The sequence below is a fragment of the Alligator sinensis genome, unplaced genomic scaffold (genome assembly GCF_000455745.1).
Source record: "Alligator sinensis unplaced genomic scaffold, ASM45574v1 scaffold1115_1, whole genome shotgun sequence".
NCBI lineage: Eukaryota > Metazoa > Chordata > Crocodylia > Alligatoridae > Alligator > Alligator sinensis.
This window is the reverse complement of record NW_005842317.1, coordinates 389,310-400,990: the sequence shown is the minus strand read 5'-3', so window position 1 is coordinate 400,990 and position 11,681 is coordinate 389,310. Positions and strand designations below refer to the sequence as shown.

General features: G+C 45.5%; 1 protein-coding gene across 3 annotated transcripts in view; it reads left to right on the top strand.

The window, feature by feature from the left end:
• RRM2B (ribonucleotide reductase regulatory TP53 inducible subunit M2B) overlaps positions 1 to 5,525 on the top strand; it is a 29,930-nt gene extending 24,405 nt beyond the window's left edge. For 2 of the 3 annotated variants that reach the window (XM_025209934.1, XM_025209933.1), the window contains exons 8-9: positions 525 to 638; positions 2,976 to 5,524. In XM_025209934.1, the coding sequence (XP_025065719.1) occupies positions 525 to 638; positions 2,976 to 3,128 (267 nt within the window). In that variant the 3' untranslated portion in view covers positions 3,129 to 5,524. Of the gene's footprint in view, positions 1 to 524; positions 639 to 2,975 lie in introns of all 3 variants that reach the window. The other variant, XM_006028519.3, reaches the window with a different exon arrangement.
• Positions 5,526 to 11,681: the final 6,156 nt, after the last annotated feature.

Sequence of the window (11,681 nt, the reverse complement as noted above, 5' to 3'; positions counted from 1 at the left end):
GTACTCTTTTTTGGAAAATTAAAAGTGCCCTTGCCCCTCTTAATTGTACTGACAGGTGCTGCTCTAATGGCTTAACTGTTGGTGGGTAGTCCCCACATTGACACAACCAGTTGACTGTAAGATTATGCTTCATTCCATAATGGATACATCAGGCTTCTAAGCCTATTTAGTTTTGCGTTCTGACCTACAGGGTCTGATCCAATTCTTAGCGAACTGGATGGCAAGTTTTTCTGATCAACCTTATTGATCCATCATGGGCTTACTGTCCCATAATGAAAACATCTGTGCAGATGCTGTCTCTTTACATAACATGTGTGAAGAAAATTTAGGCAAGTGTGAGGAGCTAATGAAAACAAGAGAGACTAGCTGAGTTTTCAGTGATGCAGGTTATTTGAGTGGTAAACAGCCCTGGAGTCTGATTTAATAGGAGCATTGCAAATTGAATTACCATTGATGAGTGTTATTTTCCTTCTTAAGTTGCATTGTCCCTTCTCTAAATGTCACCATTGTATTTTAATTTCCAGGAGTTTTTAACAGAGGCTTTACCAGTAGGTCTGATTGGAATGAATTGCATATTGATGAAACAATACATTGAATTTGTGGCAGACCGATTACTTGTAGAACTTGGCTTCTCAAAGGTGAGAAACTAGAGAGAAACGGCATGTCTGGGTACACTGGGTGTCTGGGATGTTGCTGTGTGCATGAGGGTCAGTCGCATTTAATGCTGTAGAGTCATGCTTTCAGCTGTTTATCAGAAAAAACAATGTTAGCATTTAAATTTTTAAACAAGTAAGGGCAATTTCAGCTTTTTTTCTGGCTGTTGTTTCCCTACAGCTACTATATGGATTTTAAACTAGGAATGGTATGTTGTATTCAGATGTACCAGAACAACATGGATATACTCTAAGTAGGACTAGGATTTTTTTGTTAATATCTTTGTGGATCCAAGCATTTATATTAATTGCATGAGGATAACTAAGTCTTCTGGTGACCCAAGAGTAAACCATTTGCTGTGATAGTGATTACCTTAGAGGAATTTGGGCATTCTTTAAAGTAACAAAAAATGAACAGGTGAGAAATAAGTTGGTGGTGGTTGTTTAGAGATGAGTTATGCTACATGTACACTGGTGCAAATAATGTCCAGTAGAAAATCATTCATCAATATACCTTGTCTGTAAATGGTATGTATATGTACAGGTACTCCTCACTTAATGTTGTCCCGGTTAACGTTGTTTCATCATTATGTCGCTGATCTATTACAGAACATACTCGTTTAAAGTCATGCAGTGTTTGGTTACAACATTGTTTGGCCACCAGAAAAACAGAGTAATCAGTGGATTTTACCTTTTACCAGAGGCAAACGTGGATTTCTCATTTTACAAGAGAAACCTGCAGATTTTGCTGTTTTGCAGTGAGCTCCATGCAGGCTGGCAGAGTTTCAGCCTGCAGGGAACTGGGAGGGAGCAGGAGGAAGATGGTGAGACAGGGGTGGCACGTGCATAGACATGCATGTGGCCCCAGGCAGCCTACAGAACAATTCCAGCAGCTAAGTGGGAGGGAGTGGGGGATTGAGGCCCCTGTAGGGAGGGAGCTGGGCAGGGCTGGACCCCCCCGCCCCAAAGCCTCAGGCAGGTGGGGCTTGGGGCCCGCAGCTGCAATGTGCTGCGGGGCCCCAGTGGGGAGCAGGATGGGACCACGGGTGACTTGTTGGGGGGAGAGGGAGGGCCAGCTCCCTGTTGCCTTGCATGTTCCTGTGGGGCAGGGAGGACCCACACCACCAGATCTGTGCGTGAGGCAGGCTGCAGGCACAGGCTTCCACCGTGCGACTGCTGCAGCTCTGCAGGCACAACCCAGTGGCGCCTACCACTGCTTTGAGGGGTGCAGCCCTATGTCGCTGACCTCACTGCAGCCCCACACGCAGGAGGCACGTTGTCAGGGCAACACGGGGTGAGCAGTGGTGAGGAGATCCCCACTTGGCTCCTCTTCTCCCTGCTGTGCTTGGTCACGGGGAAGGGAAGCAAGGCGGCAAGGAACAGTGGCGAGCAGCTTCTTGGCATGGGCCTGCTGTTCCCCGCTGCCCTGCTTCCCTTCCCTGCGACCCAGGACAGCCGGAGTAGAGGAGCCGTATGGGGATCTTCTTGCTGCTGCTCGCCCCATGCTGCCCTGGTGATGCACCTCTTGCACACTGCGCCCCTCAAAGCAGTGGCAGGCGCAGAGGGTGCATCACCCGGGCAGTGGCGGGGGAACTTGCAGCAGCGAGGTGATCCCCACGTGGCACCGCTGTCCCCAGCCACTCTGAGTTTTGTCTGCAGGGCTGCAGAGGCCCCGGGGCAGGGAAGCAGGGTGGGAACCCACAGCCTGTGCCTGCCCTGCATACAGATCTGGGGGTCAAGGGTCACCCTTGTCCCCTGGGAGTGTGTACGGCAGCGGGGAGCCACCCTGTCCGAGGCCGCAGCATGGGGGAATAAGGGTAGAGGACTGTAGACCCAGGTATATAATGCCTTTTGTCTGGCGAAAAATATTTCCCTGGAATCTAACCCCACCTATTTACATTCATTTTTATGGGGAAATTGGATTAGCTTAACATCGTTTCACTTAGTCGCATTTTTCAAGAATGTAACTACAACATTAAACAAGGAGTAGCTGTATATCCCTGGTATATATGATATACATGCTGTTTTAATGGGTTAAAAGTGAAGTTTATTGCATGGCCTTTCTCAAGTGAATGCTGTATGCACATTAACAAGTTCACTTGTGTTTCATATGATATCTTGTGCTTCCTTCATGAGTGCCAGTAGCAAGGATTGGTGGGGTGAGGAGAGAGAAACCAACCTGAGAAGTTAGTAAATTCTGGCTTTACTCCTACCAAGAGTGGGAGGAGCTCTAATTGGCTGCTTTGCAGATTATTCCCTGAGGAGGTTGTATATGCATTGTCATTTTGTGAATTCCAGAATAACAAAATTTGCTTTCCCTAGTTCTTTTACGCAGAAAACCCTTTTGATTTCATGGAGAATATTTCACTGGAAGGAAAGACCAACTTCTTTGAGAAGCGGGTTTCAGAGTATCAGCGCTTTGCTGTAATGACAGAGACAACAGACAACGTGTTCACTTTGGATGCAGATTTTTAATATCTCTTCAGGGAGAGCATCTGAACAAACGGACAATGACTTTGCTTCCCTGTCCCCATCTCATTTCTTGTGATGATTTCTGTATTTCTTATCCCAAAGTTGGCGTTGAGTCTTCTGGAATGGTTTTGTGTTTCCTACCTTTATAAAGTTTATAAATTTACATTTGAACACACTGTAATTTCCCTGAACAACATGTGTATAATCTGTAGAGTAAATGTATTTTCTTTGTTTCATGAAATGTCCTTTTTAAAACTTACCTAGCTTTTTAAAGAGATGCTCTTTATAGGGAGCCTGCTTGATTCCTGGGTAAAAAACTGAACAACCTTTCCATTTTTCAAAAATTGACAACCTTTTTTGAGGGGCTGCAAAAGTGCTTTACAAGAATAGCTAAACTAAGGCAAGGATGCAGCTTACTATGCTTCACATTACAGTTTTAATCTTAAACCCAACTGAGGTAATACCCCATTTTAATATGCTCCATTTTGATGAATGGTTTAAAAATGTAAACTATGAATCTAGATCCGTAGTCCTTCCTGTTGTTTTGCTTCAAAATAATTTAATCAGTGAGAGAGTTTGGGAAGAGGTATGTATTTAGTACATTACGAAGTATGATCTTTGGTAAGAAAACTTATTTAATTTCCTCATTAACTTGGGATCTAGGTTAAAAGAGCTTTCTGACTTGAGGTGGAAACCTGGTCTACCCATGACAGCAGTAAGCATTCTGGGACACACAGCCTTCATATAAGACATATTTTGAAGATGATTTAAGTTGGGTGGCTTGGTATTTGAAAGGTAAGTAAGTAAAAAGACAATGGAGAAGAATGTATGCTCCAATGTTAAAATGGTAACCTACTTCTGTGTTCAGTGCAAACGCTGCTACTCGTTTGAGTGCCTTAAGAGTAAGCAGATTTACAGCGGCAGTAATCATTGATTGTTTTGGGGTTATAACCAACACCAGTAATGGAAATACTGAATCCGCCTCTTCTTTGTTGTGTTCCTCTACTGGGTATTCAGTTTTCTTCTGTAATGTTTTATAACATGACTGGGCATAGCATGTCTTTTGGTTTTTTCACCCTTGACCTACCACAGAAATAATACTTTAACCCTTCCTATAGATACCTCCAATGTTGTGCTGGTAGGTATCTTCAGAATAACTTGTTTAGGTGAAACATTGAAACAATAGAATTTTCAGTATATAGATGGGAAAAAAAGTATACTTTCGACTATCAGTTCCTGTCCAGTGATTGCTGCATAAGCACTGCTGGTGATCTGTAGTATAATGTAGTGTGTGTGTGTGTGTATATATGCTTGTCTGTATATTTTAGTTGTTTATATTAAAGATAATTACTTATCCAGTATAAGAGAAAACTGAAGGATAACTTTGAAATGTCACTTTGTAATATTTGATGTGGAAGAAATAACAGCAATAGTTTAATTTCACTCCATGGATTTAGCTTTTGGGTAGATTTTTGTGTTCACTCTTTTGCAAATAGATGGCTTCATTTTCCTGAGGGGTGCTCTATTTTGGAGAATAAAATATAAGAGCAGTTCGTTTAGCACTTTATAAAATTGCTTTTATATTTTTTGATTCCTGTTGTTCCAAAGCTGCAAGCATTTGAGTTGATTGGCAGAGAAGGCACATCAGTAGGTCAGGCAGACTGTGCTTTCACTGGAAGGTTGGGCATAGCCGTCACTGTCAGTGACAAAGCAGTTACCATCTGACTTGTGTGAAATCAGTCTTGTCAGTCTAGTTCCTGGTGAACAAATGTCCTCATCACAAAAACTGACAACATAATTGTGAGCCCCTGCATTCTTCACTGCCCTTGTTCAGTCTCAGCCTAGAGGCCATAGATGTAATTGGCATAGAAAAAAAATTACATGCTGTCCTAGAAATGGGCCTGCTTGGTCTGGTGGGGCATTGAGGGGAACTTTATATGTCTGCCCCATGTACTCTACCTATTTTTAAAAAGAGAACTGAGAGTGCTGAATCTAGCCGTGGTCGCAACCATTAACACATATCACAGCCTGAATCTGATCTGTTTGGGTTATTCCAACAGCATTTTCTGCTTGGATTGTCACTGACTTAGCATCACGTGAATTTTAAAGCATTGTTCTGAAATTAAAACTATACATTTAAATTGCTTGATTTTTAGTTCAAAACATGCCCTGGTTTTATGTATGGATTTGCTTGGCTCTCCTGAGCTCACAGAGCCTGTGAGATACTGAAGTCTTGTTATAGTTATCCCTTCCTCCTTGTCCCAGTAGTGTGTAAAACACTTAAATAGTTTTAGCAAAACTTGTAAAACATGGTCCTAGACATGTCAGACAGACTTCAAAAGAAATGGGGAAGAAAATGCCTTTGATTTACCATTTCTTTGTTTTTATTGCAAACCCTAAAATAATTGAAATGAAATAGGCCACAGTAAAACCTTGTGTGTCTTTAGCACTCATTCTGTCATAGGAGGAAGCTGCTCCTTTCTACGCAGCTTGTGTTGTGTTATGAAGCTACTGATAACACTCCTAGTGTTGTGCAGTCATTCTGTCATGGTGGGGAGGGTTTGCTGTCTGTGGATCTTAGCTCGTCCATAGATGTCTCAAGAGCTGTGTGGAGCTGTGGACACCCACTGCAAGGACAGGCTGGAGTGGAGTTTTGAAAGCAGGTGATACAGTAGCTGCTGCTGCACACTACTGGAGCCACAGAATGCCACTTACTCCCCGGGTTATCTGTGGCATTGATGTCCGTGAGGACAACGCAGTGGAACCAGCTGTTCCGTTCTATCCACAGGAGTTTCTTGATTTCTCAGGTATATTGTGTTACCCCTCTACACAGTTTAGAAGAGGGGCAGGTGTTGTCCACTAGAAGTGAATTTATTTTACTCCTTAAAGCTGCCAAAGCATTAGGACCACCAGAGCTGATAAGTCCACAGTGGATTTGTTTAAGTATCTCCTTTTTATAAAATGTTTTACTCTGTAAATCTTAGTTACTGGAGTCAGATAAATAACTGAGGAAAGGAACATCCTCAGGAGCCTGTTCCTCATCTCTCTGGGATTTAGCCTTTGAAATTGTGTATAATGAAATATATTTCCAAAACATGTACATGCATATATATAAAACCTGCTTCATGTTAGTGGAAGACCTCTGGGTACACTGAGGGAAGATGAATTCCTAAGATTAGTCATGAGCCCCTGTTCCAAATGCGGCAGTTGCAGTGCATTCAGTTTTCTGCTTGCATAGGTAGCAAGATGACTGCAGAACCTGGCTGCTCTGCATAGCAGTGCATTACCTGTCTGCTTGCTGGTGAGTCAGCCTAGGTATTCGTTATTCAGATGCTTTCAATTTTAGAACCTTTCAAAATGTTCTTGACTTGGATGGGCCCTGCTCAAACTTCAGCAGAGGATTTTTTTTCAATTTTCCTAACCCCTATGATCAGCTGCAAGACCGCAGCATGTCCTTTGCTAATTGTAGCATGTCAGGGTCCCAGGGGATGGCTGTGACCATGTCCTGCTCTGCCCCAAGGGCGCCTTCCTGTCTCACCTGCCACGCTTTGATAGAATAATGAGGGGGAGGCTGCCTATGGATGTTTGCTTGGCCCCAGTTCCATTGAACTTACACTAGGGTCCCTGGCACCCTACTAGTCCTTCCTGATCCTTAGCCTCTTGCTGGGCATCTGTGATCCTAGGCCCCTTGCTGGGCCTCTGTGGTCAACTGTGCCTGGCAGGGCACCCAAAGCCTTAAGGGCTTTTACTGTGGCTCTAAATCCTCCTCTTTACCACACCCCATGCCTCTGCAATGTTGTTCCCTGTGTGGGGCTTTGGCCTTCTCAGCCTCTGCCCCTTTAATGTTGCTAGGCCTTCTAGCCTGGGCCCACTGAATTGGACCTGGTTTTGAGGCTCTAGCTTTTATTTGTGCCTTTGGTCACTGGGCCCTTGGCCCTTGCTTTGCACTATGCCTGATCTGGGCTTAGTACTGACTGTAGCCTTGAGCCTGCCCCTGGCAGTGCTCAAAGCTATCAGGTGCCCCATGGGCACAAATGGGGCTTCTGTAAACCTAAGCCCCCTGGCTATAACATAACATAAATGTTGAAAATAAAATTGTCCCCTGCCGCTTTAATAGTGTAGGTTTTCACTCAACTGTTACAGTGTCCTGGGCTCTTTGTGAGCTCTGATCCCCACTGTTCCTGCAGGAGCAGGAAGCTCCTTCCCCTGGGGCTGCCAGGGAGGACATGACATGCCCTGCCCTGCCCTGCCCTGCCCTGCCCTCTGGCCAGCCTCAGCTTTGGGCTTATGAGTTCCAGATCCCTGCTTACATCTGGTCAGCAGACTACCCGCAGGTGCCTGCTCTTTGCTCCATTAGCCTGTTGCCCAGTGACCTGCAGCTGTGGTGCCCTGCCTAGCCTGCAGTGCTCCCTGGCTAGGCTGCTGCTTCCGTTAAAGGAACAGAGATGTTACTAATGTTAAACTGCAGCTAAAAAATTGTCATGGTTCATGTTTAGTGATTTTGTCCTTCTAGTTAAAGGGGTTCAATTTAGGCTAAAATTGGTATTTATTCACTTCCACTGTGGTGGGTGTAGAGTGGAATAAAAACCCAACTGGCACAGAGGAAGTCTCAGCATATGTTTGCATATAAGGAGGCCTCTGGCTTGGATACTGCAGTAATTATGAGCATGGTATCTCATCTAGCTCATGAGAAGGGATCCTGGTTTTCTCTGTTTAAAATAGCAAATTCTCTGAGTAAAACTCCCAAAATTAAATGAAATGCCACTATATACATAAGCATCAGTTGAACAGGATGTTTTATTGATATATTTACAATTTAAAGCAATTTGGAAGCCTACTAGTGCCTCAGTCATGATAATAAAATAAATTCTAAATACCTGTATATTTTGGCATTTGATTTTGGTTTTATGGAAAATCAGAACTCCCCCTGCCTCCTTCACTCACCAGGCTGCAGATCCAGCTGTGATTGTTCCTCATGTTGCTTTGTGGTGCTGAGCAGCCCTGATACATGGCTGCCCTGCCCCTATCTAAGCTGTTTCCCCTTCTGAGCCACAGCCCTCTGGCTCTGCTGGTGCCCTTCACAGTTCCCTCTAAGCTGCGTGCGTGCATGTTTGCGCAATAAAAAATCATGCCACACAATAACTTTTTAATGCCACATACACAGTGGCATATTGATGGGGAGGGGGCAGTAGGGGGCCATGGCCACCAAGCACCAACCTGGGGGGGACACCCAGTGGTGTACCAAGGGGGTGCTGACGCTCTTTCCCCCCCCCCCCAGTTTCAGGCCTGGCCCCCCCCCCCACCCCAGCCATAGGCTGCTGCTGCAGGAGTGGGGAGGGGTGGGCACACTGAGATACCAGCGCACTCCCAGCCGGGATTGCTCACGGATCGCTAAACCTTAGAGGCAAGGTTGGTGCCCTTTACTCCTGACCCACAGCCCCCCCCCAGTCCTGCTGGTGCCCCTCACTCCCAAACCACAGCCCCCTGGGCCCCGCCAGTGCTTCTTACTCCCAACCCACAGCCACCTGGTCCTGCTGTTACCCCTCATTTCCATCCTCCTACCCCCCACCTCCAGTGTGTGGGGAGCAGGGTGAGTGTGTAGGAAAGGGGTATATGGGCACAGGCGATGTGGGGAGGGTGGGGGGTCACAGGTGATCCATCTGGTGTTGGGGGGGACATGTGCTGCCCAAGATTCCTACAGTCACAGCAGGGCATGGGACTGCGAGGCCCAACCAGCTCCAGGCAGCAGCTGCCTCCTCAGCTCAGTAGGTGGGACCCAGCACAGGAGGTTGTTTTGGCAGCAGTGGCGATCCCTCACAGTTGAGGATGATCACATCCATGGGTCAAGTAAAGGGTTGTAATTGAGTCCGTTAATGGCTAAGAAGGCTGATCCTACAGCTGCAGACTCTCTGGCAAGTGCCACAGGTGGTGGTTAAAGAGTGAGTCAGACCAGAGATGTCTCAGTCCTGTTTCTTTTCCTTCTATTTCTATTATTTTTCTGCCTACAAGGTGAGACCATTTTCCTTAAGGATATTCCTTCTCTCACAAGGTGTCACCATGTAACCCACTCCCAGATTAGTTTTTCCCAATTTGTAGTGCCAATGCCTCACTTCGCTTTGAGGGTGTCCTTGAAGTGTTTCCTCTAAGCCCTGCATGTGCTTGGCTTAGTCGGGACTATAGCAGTTGTTTTGGTAAACATACATTAGACATGCACACACAGAGCCCTGTCCACTGCATCTGATATTGAATAATCAATGTTTTCATACTGGTGGTGTTAGCATCAGTGAGGACACTGGCATTTGTGCAAGAATCCTTCCATTTTATGCCAAGGATATTTCAGAGGTAGCACTGGTAATAGCATTCCAGGCTTTTCAGCTGGTCTCTGTAGGTCACTCAAACTTCATGGCTGTGGAGAAGAACTGGATTTACCACAGCCTTATATAATAGGGGCTTTGTTCGAGTCCTGATGTCATGATAATTGAACACATGATGATTCAGTCTTCCAAAGGCAGAGCTGATACACTGGATCCTCTACCGGACCCCATCATCAATGCTAGCCTTGTTTGAGAGATGGCTGCTGAGGTATGCAAAGTGTTCAACATACTTCAGCTTCTGGCTGTCAGTGAGGATCATTGCTGGGGGAGATGACTGGCCCAGAGCTGGTTGGTGAAGCACCTTTGTTTTTCTGATGTTAAGGGCCAGTCCCAGGCCCTGGTTGTTGGCTCTGGATTTAGGCCCCAGATGTCTTGTTCCAGGGGCAGGGAATCCTACCCTCAGACAGACCACGACCTTGCCATTTGATAATAGGCAAATTTATTCATACACAGTGATAACAGAAAAGAAACGGTACAAACAATCAATCAATACTATATATCTACCAATTCTAGGGCTGTCATCAGAGTCAAAGTACATCTGGCCAGGATGCAGTCTTCACTCTGAGGCTCTCTTTTAGGTGTCAGATGTCAGCAGTTTGGAGGTGGGATGCTGAGCCCTGCCCCCTCCCCCTTTAGTGGGGTGGAAGAGATGGGCTGGTGGTGTGTCCTCTGTCCATGGTGGGATGGGGACAGAGACCCTCTCGAGGAAGAGGCCAAGGATGAGGAGGGGCCCTTTGTTACTTTCAAGTTTCTGTTTTTGTCGTCTTCTTCTCTCCTGATGACTTTCCATCCGTGGCTATCGCTGATTGTTCTCTTTCTGTGGTTGTCATACTGTCCACATCTTGTTCTGTCAGCATATTCCAAGTCCATCACACGCACACCCTTCTTAAAGCAGGACTTTCAGGCCCCCTTCTTTGGCCTTGCATGCTGGTGCCACCTTATTTCATGTTAAGGAACAGTGTGGTACTTGCCCCCAGTTTCTCAGACTATATGTGCTTGTTTGTTAGACAGCCTGTCTGCTTCTGAAGGCTGAGAAACTGTGAGACCCAGGCTCTTAGAAATCAATTAACCCCTACTGCCCATTTGGAACCATTTTAATATACATATATACATACACACACGCCCCTATATGGCAATTCCAAAAAACAAACCTTTAAATACCATTCTTAAGCCATCAGTGATATGCTTGAGAAGCAGCTAAGGGTCATTTGTAGGTCTTCCTCCATATGTGCAATGACAGCACAATCATTGGTGTACTTAAGTTCCACAATGAAGGCCAAAGTAACTTTGGTTTTGGCCTGGAAGCGGGAGAGTTTGAAAAGGTTCCCACCCACCTGTACCCTATGCTGATGCCATGTGGCAGACGGTCATGGATGAGCATCTTGATGACTGCAAGAAAGATGGAAAACAAAATTGGTGCGATCACATAGACCTGCTTGATGCCAGTTCAAATGGCAAAGGGCTCTGTAACAGAGCCAATGCATAGGATGGAGGTAGGGGTTTAGGTTGTAGCCGTGTTGGTCTAAGGACATAGGCAGACAAGGTTCCTTGGGTGAATTTGATATCTTTTATTAGACCAACCCAAATGGTTGGAGAATAGTTATTAAGCAAGCTTTTGGGTTCAAAAACCCTTCGTCAGGCTAAAGAAGCTTCAGCAGTTGGTGTGTGTTCTTCCTTTTCATTCCATCCAGGAAGAGCACACACCATCTTTAGCCTGACGAAGGGTTTTTGAACCCAAAAGCTTGCTTAATAACTATTCTCCAACCATTTGGGTTGGTCTAATAAAAGATATCAAATTCACCCAAGGAACCTTGTCTGCCTAGGATGGAGGTAGTCATCTGGTCATGAAGGAGTCTTAGGATAGTGATAAATTTCCCTGGGCAGCCAAACTTCAATAAGATCTTCTATAGACCCTCGTGGTTAACAGAGTCAAAGGCTTTGGTCAAATCAATGAAGGCCATATACAGTCTCTGGTGTTGTTCTCAGCATTTTTCCTGGATCTGCTGGGCCACAAGGATCATGTCAGTGGTGCCTCTTGAAGGTCTGAAGCTGCACTGAGACTCAGGAAGGATTTTCTCAGCAAGAAGAAGCAGTCAGTTCAGCAGAATTTGAGCAAGGATCTTCCCAGCAATGTAGAGGAGGCCAATACCTTGATAGTTTTCAGAGTCAGACTTCTCTCTCT